The sequence below is a fragment of the Populus trichocarpa genome, chromosome 17 (genome assembly GCF_000002775.5).
Source record: "Populus trichocarpa isolate Nisqually-1 chromosome 17, P.trichocarpa_v4.1, whole genome shotgun sequence".
NCBI lineage: Eukaryota > Viridiplantae > Streptophyta > Magnoliopsida > Malpighiales > Salicaceae > Populus > Populus trichocarpa.
The window spans coordinates 8,675,440-8,698,035 of record NC_037301.2 but is presented as its reverse complement, the minus strand read 5'-3'; the positions used below and the strand labels follow the sequence as shown (position 1 = coordinate 8,698,035).

The following is a 22,596-nucleotide window of genomic DNA, read 5'->3' as shown; positions in this document are numbered from 1 at the left end:
GAATATTATGCCTTTTATTTTCTACGAGAAAAGAAGGTGAGTATAGTACGGAACCTAAAACACAAAAGAAAAGAACTAGCACTCTAAGGTACAACAATCTCTCTCTTCTAAAAGAGTTTAGGAGATTTCTTACTAGTTCTTGTGGATTACCGCTAGAGGTCGGATACTTGGACGACTTGTGGTTTGTGCTCATTTTTTCTTGCCAAGGAAGATAGTAAGTATAATTCAGCCTTGAAGCAATTATTCAAAGCAAAAAAGAACATCTAATCTTCAGATAATTTTTGAATAAACCCTAAACAACTCTAGATTTATCTAGTGGAATCTTTGGGACTTTCAAGATTTTTAAATTTACTATTTCCATTACATATATGTGTTTCAAGAAACTCAACAATATCCACATCAAGAAATTGAACTCCTTGTCACAAAGGCAATTTTTGAACACTTTTAAGTGGATCTGTTCTTTTCCCTCATAAATATAATGTTTGCCAATACAATTTACAAATTATTGGGCATTATTTTAAATTAAGTTTTTATTATTTTTGGATCATTTTGATATGCTAGTGTCAAGAATGATTTTTTTTAAAAAAAATTATTTTGATGCATTTCCAAGTGAAAAGCACTTTAAAAAGCAACATGTACCACACTTTCAACCACCCCTAAATAACCATAAAGTCCCACTCATTAGTTTTTTTTTTCATTATATTTCTTGGCACAAAATAGGTAATTCACAAGTTAATTGACCATGCAAACACATAAAAGCTCAAGTATTAGTTTGCAAGGATAAATAAGTAGTTTAGTGATAACTTTTGATTTCAATATCTATTTGAAATCGTAAAATAACAATGAAAAATATGATTAAATATTTTATAATTAACACAGGATCAACAAAGAAGTCATCAAATGTTGTTATTTTTTTTATATCAAAATCCATTTATAATAATGTGCATTTATAGGCCATTTTGTGATCTAGAACATATATTACATCAAACTTTTGCTTACACCAAAAACAGATCTCTTTTCTATAAATTTAGGACTGTAGATGAAATTGATGCTCAAGAAAATAGTGCAATAGGTGATGAAACAAATGTATGTTACTACCATGCTTTCATATTTTTTAAGTGATGTCACTATGCATACTCGATATCACTAAGTTTTGAGAGGGTAAAATAAGAGGAAAGTTTTCCAAAGAAGCAATGTTTTTATTTGAACTAAGAGACATCTACTTTTATATTACTTATTGTTTTAAATAATGAAGACTTTATTTTGAAAAAAAAAATAAGACATTTACTAAATTGTTAAAATTGATAGACTAGTTGGTAATAAGTCTTGTGGTTTTATAGTTTGACATTATTATATCATTATAATGATTTTGAAAAAAATCTAGTATGTGTATCAACACTTCAATATATTAACAGCCACATGAACATATTGTGACATGATGATATTTTAATATGTCAACATATTTATTGACATTATAAATATCTATTGATTGTTGACTACGACATCATAAAACTATTGACATAGATTTGTAGATGTATTATGCGTCAATACAATAGAATTATGGGTAAGTGACATTTAGTCTTGTTTATATTAGAAAATAAGTGTAAAGATTCTACATTAATCATAGCCTAATCAATCAGATGCTTACATATAAGATACAAATAAATACATAACAAAAGTGATTAAAAAATTAATAAAAATTCTATTTTTTTTATTTTGATAAATGCATCCATATTCTCCCACAAATACAAATTTGTTTTACACTATCATGATTGATAGACATTATTCAATCATACTAAGTTAGTATTAGATTAGAAGTGTAAAAATATTATTAAATTACTAAGAGACTCATTTGGCTTATTGGAACTTAGTTTTTCAACTTAAGTAATGTGAAGGACTTGGTTTACAAAGTATTAAGGCTATGGACAAAGCTTTTAAGCTTAAATAGGGTTGAAATCTTTTACTAATGGTAATGTTTGGTGGATTAAGAGCTTTATTAGAAGTATTATCAGTATTATCAAAATATGTTGCGTTTTTCTTACTCTTTATATGTTAGTAATAAGTTTGCAATTTGAAAGGGGGTTAGTTTAAAATGACCATTTTTAATTCAAGGTGTTGGATGTTCTATTAGAACTAATTGGATCATTCAATTTTGGTTACATAATTGGTGTTGGCCCTTTTATTAAATATGCTACTAGTGAGCTTATATATGTATTACATGCTAATTGCTAGTATGCAATCTCCTGTGGTGATTTTTAATTTGGGATGCAACTAGCAATGGAAAGTTCTCCATTAAATAAGTTTATTATGAGATTATAAGAGTTTTGGCAACCTCTAGAAGCAATATAGAATTTAATTTGGCATTGACTAGTTTGGAATGTGGTAAGGTCTTTTATGACTAGTTATGTATAGGAAACTTCTCACTAATAAATAAAGAGTTTTGAGACGTTTAATTTTTTATCCAACTTATTCTCTTTATGGTGCATCTATTGAATATTCTCTTCACACATCCAAGAAGTGTTTAAGAAATCATTTGTTTTAAATAGGATACTCTGCACCTTAAAATGTTTCTAGTCTTTTTATAATTAATCTACATAAATGGTTATTATAAAATTTATCATGTCATCAATCAATTATAAGAGGAAATTCTTAAGATATTTGGTTTTGTGTTGCATATTTGATGTTTTAGCAATGGATAAATGAGATTTTTTTTTTCAAATTTAATTACTTCTTTTTATTCTTTAAATTTGTTAGGTTATTAATGCTATTAAGATTATCATTTAAATGACTATAAAATATGTTTTGGTACGTCAAAAGATATAAGCAGTTGATTGGTTGGGTATATTCATTTATTGGTTTTACTAAGCTGAATGCTCATAGTTTTTATATAGCCTCAACATGTTTTTAGCTAAATGGATTTAACAAGAGGTCTTTTAAGTGATTTTGCTGGTTTTTAGCTAAATAAATTTGTTTATAATATTGGAATTTGCTTAATTTTAAAAGTAGAATCATGGGGACTTTAGTGGGTGTAGGTTATCTTATGGTAGAGCTTGAAGGTGATTCTAAACTTGTGATGAATGTTTTTCTTAATAATGATTCATTTTACATCATCATTCTCAACTCATTCAATCTATTTTGATCATTTTGTAAGAACCTAAGGAGGTTAGATTCTATCATGGTTACTGTTAAGATCATAATTATGTACATTGATTGACTAATCATATTTATTCTTAGGATGTTGGAATTACATATTTTGGAATTACACTTTAAAATAAATATACTCTCAATTATTTAATCATCCTAGATCCCAACATTTCAATCCACAACACAATAACAACTTTCCTTAACATTATCATCTTTTGGTTCATATTTATATAATTACAAAGAATTACTTTCCATATAGAATGCATTCCTGAAATGAACAAAACTTTAAAAAATAGATAATAAGCTAAGAAAGTAAAGCAAATAAGAGTTTTTCTTAATGAATCTAGCACTATAGAAATTAATTCCAATCCTAATAATGATTTGGTGAAGACTACCATAGAAATTGTAATGAGGAAGAATATTTAAAATACCTAAACTTAAGTCTTAAAATAGTTGACAATTAAGTTAATAATATTCAACTTTCACATAGCATTCCAAGATAGGACCAAGATAGGAACATTAGTCTACGATTACATCCAAATTTACATTAACAAAAGTCTAACTAATTATCACAAAATAGATAAGTCTCTAGCTAAATCATTACTCATGTCGGGATTATGATTGACTTGTAAATTAAACATACGCATTCAAGTTACAATCACAAGGAGCATGCTTAATCTTAATAACTAAGAAAAATAATACATTATTGTTTCCCTTGTATTACTTAAACTACTTCCTTTAATTTATTTCTTTAGACATGTATTAATTTATCTAAATGAAAAATCCATGTTTTGATTATATGCAATCAAAATAACTCCATATCTCTATACCTAGATATCAAAAATCATTTATTTTCAAATTATATTGATATCAATCATCCTGATATCATTTAACTTCCACTATTTTAGTGATATAGGTACCAACATAACTTTCCTAGCATCATTAACCTCCATAATTTGGAATGACTATTTAAGTCGTAAAAATATTTATATCAACATAACATTGTTGATATTTCCAGCTTCGATGATTCGAAAGAAAACACAAACTTGGTAATATTAATATCAACATAATTTTATTGATATCATTAACCTTTAAAATCTAGTAGGCTAATCAAATATTTGTTTAATACCAATAACAATATCATCTTATTGATATTATTAGCCTTCCATATTTACGTAGATAATTAAGACTATTCAACATATAATCTCTTCCTTTTACAAAGATGAATGTTAACGTTAATAATATTTTATTACCATCATTAACTTTTAAATCGTTAGAATAACTAATCAACTTCATATTTATAATTTTTTTATATTATTTCCCCCCAATAAAACTAGAAATAATTAATCTAGCTTATCAATAAATTTATTCACAGCTTCAATAATACACAAAACAATTTTCAAATCATAACTATTTAATTCTCTCTCTTATTCTTACCTGCCCGACGCCTTAATTAATCCTAACACTCTTACACCGTGAGATCTCACCAAAATATCACATTATCACTTTTAATATTTACTTTTAGGCTCATATAACACACTTTTCAATTTCTACCATATATTAGCATTTATTCCTTACTTACGAACCACATTTAACCCCACATTTTCATAGGATCCCAAAATCATATTTTTATTTTCAGCGTATACAAATTAACACCATAATAACTAAACAAATAAAATCACCCCATTTAATTTTTTAATGATCTTATTTTTTAATGTTTTTGAAATTATGGTAATAGTTGTGATTCAAAATGCTTTTTACTTGAAAGTATATCAAAATAATATTTTTTTTATTTTAAAAAAATTATTTTTAATATCAACACATCAAAACAATATATATATATATATATATATATATATATATATATCATGTTTTTAAACAAACCCCTAAAAAACCAATAAATCTCTTATTATTTTTTTTCAAACTTTGCAATCAAATCACAATTATAGCATAAACATCAATTTTGGTATCCATCTTGATTCTCACACGACAACTTTATATTCTTGCAAAATACAAAAAAAAATAAAAGTTTAAACTATTATAAAAAGTTTTTTATATAAAAATATATTAGAATAATTTTTTTTAAAAATTATTTTTTAATATTAAAGTATTGTAACAATTCAAAAATATAAAAAAATTAATTAAAAATTTAAAAAAACTTCAAAAACACATTGTAATTACAAACAGCCCAACAGGCTGCACAGTACAGCACAGCTCTGAGCACACTAAAGTGAACACCGATGGTCAATTTGGCGCCCAAATCCAAGAGCGCGTGAGACGCACCGCTCATTCCATCCCGATGTATATCCACATGCATACATAAAAGAGAAAGTGGGGTTTTTCGAAGAATCAAAGTTTGGGCAGAGGTATGGCGGACGCTCATCTCTTTAATAATATCTCTCTCGGAGGTCGTGGAGGCACCGTAAGTTCTCTTACCATCTCTCTCTTAACTAATAATCAAAACCATTTTGAAACCCTAGCTTGCTCGAACCCTGTCTCTTTTCTTTTGAATTTTCTTTTTTTCAATTCTGCTTTTTGAAACCCTAATTTTTATTCTATGCCTACTTTGCCTGTGTTTTAGGTTGGAAAATCAGGTGTTTAGATTGTGGTTCTTGAAACCCTAATTAGTTGCCTAATTCTTATTTGTTTCAGTATATGAACTAGGTATGAATAATTGTAACAATTAAGTGACAAAAATTAAAAAAAAAGGTTTAGGGTTTAGGTTGGATTGGTTGCCGAGTAAAGTTAGGAGGGAGGCATCAAATAGTAGTTTTATAATAGCCATTTATTAAATTTATACCATAATTTAGTCAAGATGATACTTTGGCTACCTTGATTTGTTGTTCAGTTTCTAATCAGGTTTTCTGATTGTTGAGACCGGATGCATGGTTGTTTAGACATTTGTGGTTTCTTGTTGAGTTCATCGCATTGATGCCCTAATTTTTTGAAATGTCTTGTGAATTTTGGAGTCTATTGTTTTTTGTTTTTTGGGGAATGGAGATGCAAGATAAAGGAACAGAAATATATGAGATTCTCATTATCTAATGCAGAACCCTGGGCAGCTTAAGATATCTTCAGGGGGAATCCAATGGAAGAAACAAGGGGGTGGTAAGGCTGTTGAAGTTGATAGAACTGATATTGTTGGAGTGACATGGATGAAGGTCCCAAGGACAAATCAACTCAGTGTTCTAATCAAAGGTGGGCCCTGGTACAAGTTTACTGGATTTCGTGATCAGGTTTTTCTCCAATCTCCTTGTTATCTTATTTTAAAGTTGGAACTTGTTTGTGCATTTGTCTTCATGTTAGAGTTTGTGTATTCTATTTTAATGAAATCAATGTAATTCATGCCTATACTTTCTAACTTTGAACATTTTGATTCCCTTTATAACTTAGAATATCCCTTACTGCATGGCTTCTTGAACTTCTGTGTATATAGTTGGTGGGTATCTTAAATGATCACAATAGTCCAGTGCTTGTTAGTGATAGTTCATTAGTCTCCACTGTGCTGAAGTTTTCAGTGTTTTTTTTTCTTCTTATAAGTTTGATGTTTACAGTTTGCGACGCGTTTTCTTACTTTGTTCCATCCATTGCTGGCCATGTAGGACCTATCTACCTTGACCAATTTTTTCCAAAGCCATGGAATAACACCAGAAGAGAAGCAGCTTTCAGTCAGTGGCCGTAACTGGGGAGAAGTGGACTTAAATGGTGGGTGACTTTTTTTGACTTGCCTAGTTGCTGGACCCATTAGTTTTTTTTTCTTTATTATTATTACCTTTGTTGTTTATGATAGAGGGGAGTTTCTTTAGTTGTACAACTCATTCTTTTATTCTCTCCTTGTCTTGCTGTTAACTCACACCTTCCTAATGTTTGTAGGAAATATGCTTACATTTTTGGTTGGATCGAAGCAAGCTTTTGAGGTATCTTTGGCAGATGTTTCACAAACACAAATGCAAGGGAAAAATGATGTCATCTTGGAGTTCCATGTGGATGATACTACTGGAGCAAATGAGGTGGGTCTATTGATGTTGTTTGTCCTTTCTGCAGTACAAGCCATATGGCTGCATTTCATGCATATGGGTCCACAACAGAGTTATCTGCAGAGGCACCTGTATTATGTTCTTGTTTTGTTCATTTCTGAATTGCATTAAGTAGCCAGTAGGAAATAATGGTTCTGCATTCATATTTTCTTGTTTAGGAGTGATGCTATCAATTTGTAATCATATTATGTTATGTTTACAGAAAGATTCATTGATGGAGCTAAGTTTTCACATACCTAATAACAATACGCAATATATTGGTGATGAAAATCATCCTCCTGCTCAGGTGAGTTTCTTCCTTTTTACCACTGTCTACTTGTGTCTGCCTTGTGTCTGCTGATTTCTTGTCAATTGATTTTGTGTTAGGTTTTCCGTGACCTAATTGTGCAAAGGGCAGATGTCGGTGCTGGAGGTGAAGAAGCTGTTGTTACATTTGAGGGTATCGCAATCCTCACACCAAGGTAGAAATTGTAGACCCCAACCCACACACATGCATACTCACTCATGTACTTCCATGCACAAACATAACTCATCCATGTCACATGCTGGTTCTTTAATGTGACTCTTTTCAATGAATTTATGACTTGTAAAACCATTTTTCAATTTAGGGGTCGGTACAGTGTTGAACTGCATTTGTCTTTCTTGCGGCTCCAAGGACAGGCTAATGATTTCAAAATTCAGTACAGCAGCGTTGTCCGCCTCTTTTTGCTTCCAAAGGTTTGCGTTTATTACCTCTCCACTTATATATGCATGTGTATATGTAATTTTATCATCTTCTCTCTATGCTATTCACGTAATGATTTCTTTAGTGTGTTGGTGTGATTTCAATCCTTTTCATGGCAAACTGATGACTAATGGAATCTCATGCAAACTTGAATTTTTTTTTGTGCAGTTTAACCAGCCACACACCTTTGTTGTTGTGACTCTTGATCCACCAATCCGCAAAGGGCAAACTCTGTATCCACATATCGTGTTGCAGGTATTGTTGATTGTATTCCATTTGAACATCAGTGTTTTTTTTTTTTTTTTCATATGATTTGGCTACCATTCATTATTCTATTTTGTACAGTTCGACACTGACTTTGTAGTTCAAAGCAACTTGTCAATGAGTGAAGATCTTTTGTACACAAAGTACAAGGACAAGTTGGAACCATCCTATAAGGTAGTAACCTAGTTACATTCTGATGTGATTATGCTTCACGTGTTATTCATTTTCTTTTCTTCTTTTTTCAGAAGATAATAGCATCTGTTGGGACATAGTTGATAAATTAATCTTAGGATAGAAGTTATATAAAATTTGTTTGTGCTGTGGATAAATAGGGGCTTATTCATGAAGTGTTCACCACTGTAATGCGTGGATTGTCTGCTGCCAAAGTTACTAGACCAGGAAAATTCCGTAGTTGTCAAGATGGTTATGCTGTGAAATCATCATTGAAAGCTGAAGATGGAGTCCTGTACCCACTCGAAAAGAGCTTCTTCTTCTTACCCAAACCCCCAACACTCATTCTTCATGAGGAGGTATAGTTCAGCAAACTATAATGTGTTCCTGATTTGTTCATTAACATGCATATGATATACTTCAATTGGATTTTGACATGTTTATTTTAATTCTTCTTCCTGTTTCTTCATACAAGATTGACTATGTGGAATTTGAGAGGCATGCTGCTGGTGGCTCAAATATGCATTACTTTGATCTTCTTATAAGACTTAAAACAGAACAAGAGCATCTTTTTCGGAACATCCAGAGGAACGAATATCATAATCTTTTTGACTTCATAAGGTTGGTTTGTTATCACCTAACAGTTTGAGTCTACTTTCCATTTTCAATGGCTTTACCTTTCATTTAACCATACAGTGGGAAGGGCTTGAAAATTATGAACCTGGGAGATATGCAAACCACAAAAGGAGTGGCTGCTGTTCTTCAGAATGATGATGATGATGCTGTTGATCCACATCTTGCACGCATTAGGAATGAAGCTGGTGATGATGAGAGTGATGACGAGGCAAGTTCTTTTATTTTCTTATAATTTTGTGCTGCATTTCCCACAAGCTTATGGCTGCTGAATTTTAATTGGTAGGGTTAATTTCATGTATATAGATAGCATTTTCTGCACCCCTCTTGTTTCCATTATATTTCCCACAGTTTTTTGTGTCTCCATCCTGTTTGAGATCTAATAGTCCTTTTGCATTTATGCAACGAAATCTAAGCATGGTGATGTTGCAGGATGAAGATTTTGTTGCTGGGAAGGATGATGGAGGTTCTCCTACAGATGACTCTGGAGATGGAGAATCTGATGCCAGTGAAAGTGGTGATGAGAAAGAGGCAAGCCATTCAATTCACTCTACCTGCATGCTCTATTGAAGAGAATTTGATATATGGTCATCTGTTTGAATGTATATATCCATTGAATGGCCCAATTGCAGAACCCGACAAAAAAGGATTTTAAAAGGGAGGCTTCATCTTCTAAGGCAACTACGAAGAGGAAAAGCAGAGATGGAGAGGAAAGCCAAAAGAAGAGAAAACCGAAAAAGAAGAAGGATCCTAATGCACCGAAGAGGTCGAAATCAGCTTACATGTTCTTCTCGCAAATGGAAAGGGAGGTGGGTTAATTGCTGTGGCATTGTAATTTCTGATTAGGATTTGTTCATTGCTTGTTATGGGTATGCTAACTATATTATTGTGATTGACAAAAGAATGTGAGGAAGAGTATGCTAACTATATTATTGTGATTGACAAAAGAATGTGAGGAAGAGTATGCTAACTATATTATTGTGATTGACAAAAGAATGTGAGGAAGAGTAACCCAGGAATTGTGTTCGGGGAGATTGCAAAAGCACTTGCAGACAAGTGGAATGCTATGTCAGGTCTGCATTCTTTTCAGTTCACTAATTTGTGGCGATTCCGTTATCTTTTACTACAAGAATATTTCACCATTTGGTTTTTACCTGTTTGAATGCAGCGGAGGAGAAGGAACCGTACGAAGAAATGGCTCGAAATGATAAAAAGCGGTATAAATTACAAGTCAATGACTACAAGAACCCACAACCAATGATGGTAGACTCTGAAAACGAGTCTGACAGTTGAATAGATAGAAGCCCTATGTTCTAAGACTTGTCATTTATCTTAGGGCTTGGTCGGTGCTTTACCCGTCTTTATACAATTTTAGTGAAATCTAACTCTCAATTCTGTGTTTCCAAGGTGCCTTGTTTATTGCAGCTCGTTGCATTAAAGCAAATAGTGGTCTGTTGCGGAGCAACTCATTAGAAACGGCAGGAACTGGATTTTGCTCCATAAATATCTAAATCCATTTCTCGCTTCTGAGTTCAGCCCAGTTGGATAGGGTTAGAGGAGTTGTTTCTACACCCGGCAAGTATATCCATTGGGTACCTTATGTTTTTTTTTTTTAAAAAAAAAAAAACCACTAAAATCTAAACTTAGACAATAAAATATATATTCATTTAGAACTTCGAATTCATGTGTAAAATATTGTTTAAACTTCGAATTCATGTGTAAAGCTACAAAATTCCTTTTATGAATTATGAGATCAAAGTTCATATATTATATTGAAAAACAAAATTAGAACTCAACAAAATAAAAAAGGAAAGAAAGAAAAAGGTTAAAAAAGACTTGATGGGAGTTGGAGAAAATTGATTTGATCAACTTGGATGACATTAGAAATTCAAGTCTTATTCATGCTCTTAAAGTCTTTGATTGAAAGAAATGAAATGCACAAAGAGTGAGAATTATTTTGTTTTCACTAGGAGAACAAAAATAAGAGTCTTTCACATGGAGGGAGGGGAGAATAAAAGCAATGATTGAGAATATAGTTTTGAGATCTGACTTAGTTTTTACTAGGTTGTTAGATTAATTTACATGTAATTTGATTAACTAGGGTTACTTATTTTGTTCAAAATTATATTGTTTGTTTTTTTATTAAAAAATTCCTTAAAATTGTCATTGTTGGATTTCACCTGTAATTAGTTAGGTCAATCAAATTACATGTTAACTTAGCGAGTAATTTGAATTTAGTAAGGTTAATACTTTTAGGATTTTTGCATATTTTATTTTAGTTTCAATCAAGAAAAACAAATGATGAAGAGAAAAATATTAGAAAGAAAATGAGAAAAAATAAATAATGTATGAGAGTTAGGATATTCTTGACCCATTTTGTCTTAATCTAATTATACACTTAGAATTTTTCTTAAATCAAGCCAAAAACCCTAAGTAAGGTGTTGCCCTAAAGTTTTCCTATAAATTCATCAATTATACAAAATAAGGAAAACACACCTAAGAATACATTAAAAAAATAATAAAAATAAATAACACTCATCCTTCCATCTTTCTAAAAAATTCCAGCCACCCAAACACCTAAGAAAAACCACAAAACCACTTTTAACCCTCAAATAAATACCTTTAAATTAGTCTTCTATTATTATTATTTTTTTTTTCTCGCAAGATAAACTATACAAAGTCTAATATATATAAAAAAAACCTATTAAGCTTTAAGGTTGTAAAATCAAAGTTTGTAGATATATAAATATTAGACCAGTGAGCAATGCTATTTAGTTTATCTTAACAAAGCATGTTAAATATAAGATTGTTTTTAAAAAAAGCCTAGAATTCATACAAATTTTAATCTATAAGCATGCAAAAACATAACTATTGCAAACATGCTTTCAACACAAAAATAATAATAAAATACTAGCATGTATAATAAACATATATTAAAACTCGCAATTGATATAAAATAAATTAAAAACCAAGAATTATTTAAAATTAATTTATCATTCATCCATAATTTATTTAATAAAAACAAATTTCTAACAATTAATTTACAATTGTACAAGACTTAAACTCCTTTGTTTAATTTTGTTCTTTTTTTAATCATCATTTCACTCCTCATTTTTATTTCATTTTGATTTTTTTTGAAACATGACATGACTTGAATAGAGGGTAAAAATAGGTAATGATACATTGTACAAGAAATACATGTGTTAGACATATTTCAAGGAAACCATAAGCAATTCATACCAATTTATTTTATAAGGTTTGATATTCTCATTCTCGAAATAAAACAAAGATATTTAATCTCGTAAAACATAATACTTACTCGGTTGTCTTTGCTAAATTTATTTATCAAAATAATTTTTTATTTAATCAAACAATAATAGAAATAAACACACACATTAAATTGATTAAATAAAATAAAAGAAAAAAAATATTATACATGGTTGCGCATATTAGAAATATTATATGAAAATAAGTTTTTTTTTTCAAATATAAAGTTCATCTATACAAAAGAAAAAAATATATAGATGAATAAGAAAAACACCTAAAAAATTAAATGCATTGCCAAAAAATAACTATAATTAAAAAGAGGCTCTCTAAACAAAATAAAACAGAGAAATGATATTAAGCTAGATATATTGAAAAAAAACACATAAAAATAAGATTTAATTAAAAAAAAAAAGGAAAAGGCTAGGCGCTGCTGACCCTAGCAACTAAGGTCAGCCTGTCTAGCCCCATTTGGTTAAGGCCTGCGTTATTGGGCCTTTATTTGTTTTTTGCTACACCTAGGGTGGACGATATTTTTTTACCCAAAACACATATAAAACACTTTAAAAACCATGATAAACCTATCTATGACCTTAAAAATCCATTTCAAAAACTGAAATCAATCCAAAACAAAAAATCAAACCAAGCTTAGAATTTTTTTTTTCTCATGAACTTTAAAGGTGAAAAAACACCTAATATGAACTCTCTTCATTAAATGAAACCGTTTGACACAAACATCAACTGTTTTGGTTACCTAAATCGATGTTAACGATATTTCTCTCTATAATACCGGAATCCAATAACCTCTCTCTTTCCTCTTTCAACAAGGGATTAAAGATAACAAAAATAAACTTTTGTACCAAAATTGAATTGGAAAAATATTGAGGTATACTAAAATTATATAATTTGTGTAATTGTTAAAGTTCGAGGACCAAAATGTATATTTTCTGAAACTTCTGGCACACCATCCATGTTTGACGCCTGTTTCATTCTGGTCCCCTTTCTTTCATTGACTAAGAAATCAGTAGCAATTGACCTTGAATTAAGGTGAAATCATACAAAATAAAACTTTGAGGACCAAAATGAATTCTTAAAAAATGCACAGTGTCATTGATAGTAAATTGTGAGAGGATGCACAGTGTCGGCTCCACTATGAAATGCCCATGCGTTTTAGATTGTAAGTAACTAGTTATGAATTTTTTGGCAGGCCCACACGACTAAGCCCTTATTTATTCTGCACTTAGGGTGGACAATATGTTGTCCTTCCTAATTTTTTTGAAAATAAAGGCGACGTGTCGTCTGATCTTACCCAAAAAATTAGGTCCTAAGTTGTTTTTATCCAAAAACTCGTTTTCAACTCATTTTGATCCAAAATACCTATAAAACATCTTAAGAACAATGATAAACCTATTCATGGCCTAAAAAAAAACTAAAAACCGTTTTAAAAACCGAAATCAACCTAAAACAAAAAATCAACTCGAGATCAGATTTGTTTTTTTTCCATGAAATTTAAAGGTAAAAAAAACACCTAATATGAATTTTCTTCATCAAAAGGAATCATTTGATATAAATATTGTCTGTTTTGGTGATCTAAATCGATATCAACGACATGTTTCTCTCTCTACTGCTAGAATATGTGCGATCTCTCTCTCTTCTCTCTTAACTAGGAACTAAAAAATAACAAAAATGAACTTTTATACCAAAATGATTTTGATAAATATTGAGGTACCAAAATTGTATAATTTGTATTATTTTTAAATTTGAGGACCAAAGTGTTTCTTTTTCGATACTTACGGCATGTCATCCAGGTTTGATGTTTTTTTATTTGTTTATATTTAGGTCCCTTTTTTTTTTTTTTCAATTCCACCATTTCATAAGAAATCAAAATCAATTGGTATTTAATTAAAACTAAATCGCCAGAAAAAAAGTTTAAAAATCAAATAAAAAAATAAATTTTTTTGCATAATTCATTTACAGTAATGTATAAAAGAATAAACAATAAGACCATATTAAGTGAAAAAACCATGCCTTTTAATTTTATTGATGGTTTCGTCTCTCTCTCTCTCTCTCTCTCTCTCTTTCTCCCTATTGATGCATGTTTCTCCATTTAAAAACAACATCTAGACGACAGACATTGACAACGCAGCGTAGCGCTTACATAATCAAGAAAAAATAAAATCAGCCAGAAATTAAACAGAAGGGAATTAATTAAATCCATCCATTTTTCACTTCCAGACAGATCTAAAAGGCACGAACAAGCAGCAGCAGCATCATCATTAAAAGATAAATAATAAATAAATTAAAAAACAACAAGAAAAGCAACGTTAAAATTGTTCTCATTCACATGTCCTTGGTGGTTAAGTTGAAGGTTCCACAGGTGGTAGGAAATTATTTTCTTAACATTTTCTACCCGATTTGCAATCAAGTGCCCCAGCAAAGAGTGTCATTCTTGTAGCAAGGGAACCGGGTTTGGCTGTGATCATGAACTTCTTATGAGGTCTCTTGGTTCTAGGTTTGCCTGATTCAATGAAGAAGGCTCCATTCATCATTAGATCATTCTCTGATCTCCATGTCCATGTTTTCCATTCAGATTCCGTCGCATAGTCCCTCTTCGTCACCTGCGCATATTGCATGCCGTGAGGTTACATGATATCAATATTAAAATCGAAACTGTATAATTAGTTAATATTTACCTGTTTCAGATGAAGTTCAGGTGGTGCGATGAAGCGGTTACCCTGGCTGATAATGGTAGGGTGTTTGCTACCACCAATAGCATACATGCGCCAGTGAGTGTAGTCATTGTTAACAACGTGGAAGAAACCCCATCGGCATCTTGGCATTCTCTGTACCAGTCCCTGACCAAAATGGTTGAACGCAACCGTGACTTGCATAAGCTCATCGCCTGAGAAGCTGTCACTTGCACCCAACAAGATGGCCTGCATGCATGCACTCGCGCATCAGTTTCAATATCATGAAATCATCACATGATCTACATTGATTGATTAATTAAAAAGATCATCATCGATAGTTAGCTTACATCGTTGTGGTGGGTGAAGTGGGAATTTGAAATGGTTATTGCTGTGGATCCCATAATTGCATCAATGAGACCATCGGTGCAGCGAGACATGGAAACGTGATCGATCCAAATATTGCTGGATCCGAAGATGGAAATTCCATCCCCATCACTGTTGGTCCTGATCCCATAGTGCTCCACAGAATCCCTAATATTGCCACCGCTAGTAGCAACAATGTGATGGATCCGAATTCCATGAATGATTACGTTCTGGATGAATTGTATTGTGATTCCAGCACCATAAGCAATGTGTATATGGTGTCCACGCCCATCAATCGTCTTATGGCTAGTCATAATCAGCTCTTTCGACAACCTAATGTTCATGTTCTTTGAAAATATGATCCACAATGGCCCCTTTTGGATCACAGCATGTCGCAAAGTCCCTGGTTTTGGGTTCATGACATCGTCGTCCGAATTTTCAGTAACCACATATACCCTTCCTTTCAATCCTCCAGTTGCCCTACGCCCAAAACCAAGTGCACATTTTGCCAGACGCTTACGGTTTCTTGCCCAGTTCCTCCTGCACCTCCAGCACTTGTCAATTGGGTTCGTCACCTTGCATGGACCTAGGTATTTTTTCTTTCCTTGCTTCAGGTTCCTTCTAGTGCTATTTGCGTGCAGTTCAAAGCCAGCATCATTACGATCATCATCGAAGTCCACAAGAGTGCTGTTTGCGCTCCCAAAATCATCAACAATGTCTGGTTTTAAACTGCTGTTTCTTGCAAGAGCGTATCTGCATGCCCCAATGAAAAAAATTGTAACAATCAGCTTTATATAATATCATATCGATCAAGTTCCTATATATATATGGTGTGCGCGTGTGTCCAAAAAAAAACATAGAAAGAGAGAAATGTCATGGCATTGTGTGATATTAATTATCAATGAAATGGAGAAAAGGATGTCGAGGAATATTGATCACTTGTTAACTTCAAAGTTAAAATCATCGGTTGCATCTTCCGGGTTGGGTATGTAGGAGTTCAAGGTCACTTTCTTTGCTTCCTCTGCTCGTTTTTGCCACACTTCGTCGAAGAAGGCAATGTCTGCCAACAGCCCAGGAATCAATGTCGCAAGAGTAATAGCAAAGATCAGCTTGGCCTTACCCACTGCCATTTTGCTTTGTATGTATAGTTGAAAGTTAACAGGTTATGACCGTAAGTGGTATTGGACCTAGGTCCGTAATAGGCAAAGGTCTACGGTTGAACCGGATGGCGCGGTGGGCTCGCAAATTCTTGTATGGGTTCAGACCGAACTAGACCAGAAAAAATGGAACCTAGGTGAATCTTTAAGCTATCTTCATGTCTTGGTTTTGGCTTTATGAATAGAACACTTAAGTTTGAGGTTGTGGGCATGCTTAAATACTACCCAAAAAGACGTTGGGCATCTAAAATTAGAAGCGTAGAGAATGGAAAACCACATTCTAATAACGGTTGACAGAGCGGCAGAACAACAAAAATTAACCACCAAGGAGAATTAATGGTCTTAAATCACACCCCTAATTAATGCCACCATTCAAGCCATCTTCTTTTCATCTCTTTTTTTACTCCTTTTTTCCCCTTTATTAGTATATTTTGATCAGATCATATATTACAATCTCCTTATAAGTTGCTCGAGCTAGTTAATAGAGAAACAATCTGCATCCCCGGCTCCTTAACACATCCATCCTGTAAACACGTCTTAATTACACACACATTGAGCACGGATCGATTAATTAGTTATAGTACTGCATTCTGCATTCTCTAGCTATATATAGCCGTAGCATTTGTTATGAGCTACGACCATAGGAATTCTAGCTAACATATATATTCGCCATGCATGCATCGATAGCCTTTAAGAAATCATGTTATTTATCAGCTAGCTAATCCATATACATATGCAATGCTTGATAACTACATTCTTGTGCGTGCATGTCTTTTGTTTGGAAATTAAGCTGCGACCTGCTGCCTTGACACTAATTCTGCGTCAAATATGAAAGTCTCTGTAGTGACCCAGAAGACAATTCAGATACATGGAGGTCCATTTCAGAGTCTAGCATGGTTGCAAAAGGAGAGGGACTTGGTCACTTAAGCCACTTAAATTATTGACTCAAGGTCTAAGAGAAGTAAAAGCATGACAAGGGTTCAGCATATAGAATCTATATAGGAGATGTAACAGCCCAGCTTTAGCAGAAATTAAGCTAAGCACAGCGTAAGCGGCATTGGCACTTCTCAAGGAGGAAAAGCAAGCAAACGTACTAAGCTTTACCTATCAGTTAGTTTCTCTGATGATTGCTTTAGGAAAAGGTTAACGCAGCCCCTTTCGATAAAGCTATACCAGTCCACAAAACAAGGACAGCACTAGGCAATATAAACATATATGTCTGGAGAGATTTTTCAATTCATTTTGCGTTGTAATTTATACAATATAATTAATGTTAATCTGCCTTAATTATTTCTAAATTCATATAATATATTTTTTACCAAGTCTGAAAACGTACTTTCCTTCATTCAGTTTGCATAACAGTGCAGCAACTAATGATTCTTCCACATGCTCCTTGAAGGCCTTTTCTTTTTTGATAGGAAAACAATGCAAACGCAAAATTACATTAAGGCGCCTTACTAATATCACACAGAATTTCAAGAATATTGCAAATGTTATTGAAGAAAAGTATAAAAGGATCCTTGTCTCCTAACTTGCATGCTCTGATTAGTGGGAACACACAACACACTTGGCTATATACATCAAAAAAAAAAAAAAAAAAAACCTCCATGATCGTTTGTAGACGAAAAGTGAAAAAGCTAGCTAGCAAACAGCATAATCTTAACGTACCTAGACTTTACTTAGGGAAGGAGAGATGTCTAGCCAAAGCTTGCACGACTCTAGGCGGGCATCGGGGTGTATGATGACTAAATGTAGGAACGTGATGCACAACGATATAAATTATATATTAAAGATTTATTTAGTAGGTTGATATTCTGGAATAAGGTGATTTTTTTAATATAATATTGGAGTTTTATTGATTAAAAGGTTACGAATTCAAATATTATCATTTTATTTTATTTGTTAAAAAATTAAAAATAAAATAATTTGCCTAATTTGGGTCCTAATTAAGCATGCAGCTGCTGGTATAAGCTGTTGTGATGAAGAAGGTGAAGCAATAATTAGCCTTTCCTGATGTTTAGACCATAACATTATTTAACAAGTTATATTAAAAGAACTACCTGAATTTAAGAGATTTTCAGGTAAATATATAATTATATGCAGGAAATTATCAATAATTAAATATTACAACTTGATAGTATATATAATATGAAGAAATTAAAAGTCTGATAAAAGAAAAGAAATATTTCAGGGCTTAAAATTCTTGGTATTTAGCAAAAGCCGCATAAGATCCTTTTTGCCAATCATTTAAGCCAAAGTATAATAATGTACGGAATTCTTAGCAAGTCACCAGCAGGCATGTATATATATATATTCACCAGTTTTGTGCCAAGACAGCCATGGATGGCACAAGGATGCATATGAAGTATTGGCAAAATTTCTGGTAAAAAAGACAACATGAAGAAAGAGAGAGACGATGTATAGGTCTTTTCTGGCAGGATTCAAATTCATAAAGAGAAATCCCCGCAACACTTATTCTCTCACTTTTGACCGTATTTAGCAAATCCTTCCTCACCACTGTCATAAGCACAGTGCTTCAATTACTTCCCTTGCAATTCACTTCTTTATTCCTCTCCTCCCCTAAGCCTAAACATGGAAAGAAATATCATAAGCCAAGAATAGCTGGGCAAATACCATCTACTTTCTAGATTATGTGGCCAAAATGAAAATCTTTAATACACTGGAAAAAAAACAAAAGAAGTCGTAAATGAGCTTTGTTGAGGATTGTTGAAGGTATTATCCAATCTACTGAAGATAAGCATGATCAGGGATTGCCACCATGATCAGGGATCCCTGATACTGAAGAGATCATGATAAGGGATCACTGATACTGAAAATAATCATGATCTTTGATCATATCTGCAAGAGATTACTACTGATACTAAAAATAATGAAAATCATATCCGCAACAAATAATCTAGGAATTGAGTGTATATCTTATCATTTATTGCTTCCTTAATTATAGCTTCATTCTTTCATCTTTCAAGGATTAGAGGCGATCAGGGTCAAGATGGAGTAAGAAAAAACAAATGAAATGAATCTTCTTTTTGTTCTTTGAGATCAAGTTTTGGGAATTAAAGCTTAACGAGCAAGATTTAGAGTTTGTGTCAGCCTCTACAAAGCCCTTCTTTGCCTAAAGAACCAAAGGGCCTAAAGACATAACAAGATGGAAGTAGGAATCTATCTTTTGACTATTAAGACACAAGTACCCTGAGCTTTCACTAACAAGAAAGATTCCCGTAATTGTCTGATGATCCTTTCTACATATGACACTTAACCAGCACAACAGGAAGAACAAAGTATACATATATTACAAGGAATTCCATCAAATACACACTGTAGAGGTGCAAGTAATTATTAAAACTGAGGCACTTAGCTGAAGGGTAGAATAATCAGGAATGTAAAAGTGCAGACACCATGTTAAGCTAAGGTCATTATGGGAATTAGGAAAGACTTTCTAATGAGGCTTCCATCAGAACAGTTGATGCCAACACAACTTTTCATGATCTGACAAAGCAACCATGAGAGAGCATATAAAAAGAGATTTGTTACAAAGGATTCTCGCCGAGAAGAAAACATAAAGCAGTACATATCACAATCCTTGAACCACTGGTTGTCATGATTTCCACAGCTGATGTCTATCATGTGGTGGCAGCCACAGTCCCATTATATTTTGCCATGATATTGGCCTACATCTCTGTGAGATGGTGGAAGCTCTTTACACCAGATCAGTGTGCAGGCATAAACAAGTTTGTTGCTAAATTCTCAATCCCGTTATTATCATTCCAAGTCATCTCTAGTATCAATCCCTACAAAATGAACCTGAAACTTATATTTGCCGACTTTCTTCAAAAACTACTTGCCCTTTTAGTACTGACAGCACTCGCCAAAATCAGCTCTCGCGGGCGGTTGAATTGGATCATCACTGGTCTCTCCCTGTCAACATTGCCCAACACTTTGATCCTGGGCCTTCCCCTTCTGAGGGCTATGTACGGAGCCGAGGCAGAGCCACTTCTTTCGCAGATAGTTGGCTTGCAAAGCCTGATTTGGTACAATTTGTTGCTGTTTCTGTTTGAGCTCAATGCCACCAAGGAAGCCACTGTGGCACCATCTTCAGAAACTACAGGTATTTGTGTTTCCTTCATAAATAACAATGATACTAACACTAATCCAAAGCATGAGCAGCACCAGATGCACATAGATCACTACTAGACTCTTATTTGAACTCTAAGATAATGAATAGTACGTATTTCAATTCCAATCCTGTTCTGTCAACTTAATTTAATTAAATATATAGGAGTAGAAGATAGCCCAAGTGGGTCCCGTAAACGTTTCTCCTCTCTGCCCATTTCTTTTGTTTATGAACGTTCCTTCTGTCCAATTGCACAAATGTGAAGCTCATCAACATTTTCCTGGAATAACTCATAATACATGGTTGGCTAAGGTATGCTACCGCCTGTTAATTAATACGGCGGTAATTACTTGTAAGCTGTCTAATTGGTAATCATACATACATCATGTGCCGGTGCCTTTTTGTTTCTATATATATATATATATATATATTTTAATGACTTCCACATATGGTTTCATGCCTATGTTAAGGAGATCAAGAGGCTCTTCAAGAATCACAATACAAAGAAGGAGGGGAAGTGCACAGCAGAACAACAAGGAAGGTTAAAGCCATGCTCGTTCTTTTGACGGTGGGGAAGAAGCTAATGAGCAACCCAAATTTTTATGCTACCATGGTGGCTCTTATTTGGGCAAGCATACACTTCAGGTACATCTGCAAAAGCATCAGACACATAAAGTTTGGCATTACAATTGATGTGATCATACCTGAGATCACAGCTTGTTGACGAATTATGATTAAGTAGATGTTCTTCCTGCTATTACTCAAGTTACAAGGCCACGTTTATCTGTTTTAGGTGGGGAGTGAAATTGCCGGATATTGTAGATAAATCCATAGTGATATTGTCAACAGGAGGGCTTGGTATGGCAATGTTCAGCTTAGGTATGACTATATATCATCAACAAATTAACACCCCATCATGAGCTGTTCCCGTCACTAGAATTCTCATTCCATCCACACACTCAACAGGTCTATTTATGGCATTGCGGCCCAGCATAATATCATGTGGAATCCGAATGGCTGTGGTCGCCATGGCAATGAAGTTCATCGTGGGGCCTGCCCTGATGGCAGTCGCTTCCTTCGCCGTTAGACTGGAGGGCACGGTGCTCAAAGTGGCAATTGTGCAGGTACATAAGATTTGTTTCATTTGGTCAATTATTAGGATACTGGGTCGTTGAACAGTGTGTTTCTTTGTGCAGGCAGCTCTTCCTCAAGGGATCGTTCCGTTCGTCTTCGCAAAAGAGTACAACGTTCATCCAGATACGTTGAGCACAGGGTAACTAATGCTTCACTGCATTCATATATTCAACATCCACCTTTTCTTCCATCTTTTTCCCTGAGAATACTAAATGTTTGTTCTGTGTTTCAGGGTGATATTTGGCATGCTCATTGCCATGCCAATAGCACTGGCCTACTACTCCCTGTTAGCACTGTAAATCCAATGGGATTTACACAAGAAAACTGGAGAAACAGTGAGTTTTCAACCAATACATGCCCACACAGTTCAGGAAAGGATCAAAGTGTTGAAGATGGATCATACAAGTCTCATTCAGTTTGTTCAATTTTCTTGGACATGTCAAGAACACATTAATCTACCAATTAGACAAAGTTTTCAAAGCTAGTCTAATTATGCATAAACTATTAACTGCTTTCATTTGTGATTAACAGAGAGGAAAACAAACCTAAACGATTCTGAGAAAATTAATGGTTGGACATCTGCTACCTTTTTTTTCCTCCATTGTAAGGATATATATCCCTCTGACCATGTCTAAATCTCTCTCGTACGTATATGGAATCTTAAGATGGTTATTTACACTCGTACATATGGATGCATATTACAACAAGTTATTTTTCTTGCATCTCTTTTATGACGATGATGATGATGAAGATTACATGAGATTAATGCTAGCAGTATGCCAATGTAAACTTCATTTTATTTATATATATGCGCTGAAATAAAGGCAATAGCTTGAAATTGTTAATTGATGCACTTGAAATTATGGGGCGTTTGAAAGTGCGG

At 33.2% G+C, this 22,596-nt stretch overlaps 3 protein-coding genes across 5 annotated transcripts; 2 read left to right on the top strand and 1 right to left on the bottom strand.

Moving 5' to 3' along the window:
• The first annotated feature begins 5,335 nt into the window (after window positions 1-5,335).
• On the top strand, window positions 5,336-10,508 carry LOC7482452 (FACT complex subunit SSRP1). 3 transcript variants are annotated; one of them, XM_052448212.1, is made up of 16 exons: window positions 5,337-5,566; window positions 6,195-6,380; window positions 6,747-6,849; window positions 7,018-7,154; window positions 7,384-7,467; window positions 7,548-7,642; window positions 7,790-7,898; window positions 8,074-8,160; window positions 8,251-8,343; window positions 8,502-8,699; window positions 8,816-8,961; window positions 9,037-9,184; window positions 9,406-9,504; window positions 9,606-9,782; window positions 9,968-10,046; window positions 10,142-10,508. In XM_052448212.1, exons 1-16 carry the CDS (start codon window positions 5,513-5,515, stop codon window positions 10,264-10,266), a joined length of 1,920 nt encoding a protein of 639 aa, XP_052304172.1. In that variant the 5' UTR covers window positions 5,337-5,512; the 3' UTR covers window positions 10,267-10,508. The 3 variants fall into 3 exon arrangements, with proteins under 3 accessions (XP_024444050.2, XP_052304173.1, XP_052304172.1); XM_024588282.2 differs by lacking the exon at window positions 10,142-10,508 and having other exon boundaries at window positions 5,336-5,566; window positions 9,922-10,046; XM_052448213.1 differs by lacking the exons at window positions 9,968-10,046; window positions 10,142-10,508 and adding an exon at window positions 9,876-9,937 and having other exon boundaries at window positions 5,336-5,566.
• A 3,971-nt stretch (window positions 10,509-14,479) lies between these two features.
• On the bottom strand, window positions 14,480-16,629 carry LOC7495953 (probable pectate lyase P59). Its single transcript, XM_024588817.2, has 4 exons — window positions 16,230-16,629; window positions 15,275-16,043; window positions 14,931-15,173; window positions 14,480-14,855 (listed from the first exon to the last, which is right to left on the bottom strand). Exons 1-4 carry the CDS (start codon window positions 16,418-16,420, stop codon window positions 14,634-14,636), a joined length of 1,425 nt encoding a protein of 474 aa, XP_024444585.1. The 5' UTR covers window positions 16,421-16,629; the 3' UTR covers window positions 14,480-14,633.
• Window positions 16,630-19,944: 3,315 nt separating this feature from the next.
• Window positions 19,945-22,397, top strand: LOC18107295 (probable auxin efflux carrier component 8). Its single transcript, XM_006373244.3, has 6 exons — window positions 19,945-20,573; window positions 21,050-21,224; window positions 21,373-21,458; window positions 21,546-21,703; window positions 21,776-21,852; window positions 21,946-22,397. The coding sequence occupies exons 1-6, from the start codon at window positions 20,066-20,068 to the stop codon at window positions 22,010-22,012; spliced, it is 1,071 nt and encodes a 356-aa protein (XP_006373306.1). The 5' UTR covers window positions 19,945-20,065; the 3' UTR covers window positions 22,013-22,397.
• The last annotated feature ends 199 nt before the right edge of the window (window positions 22,398-22,596 follow it).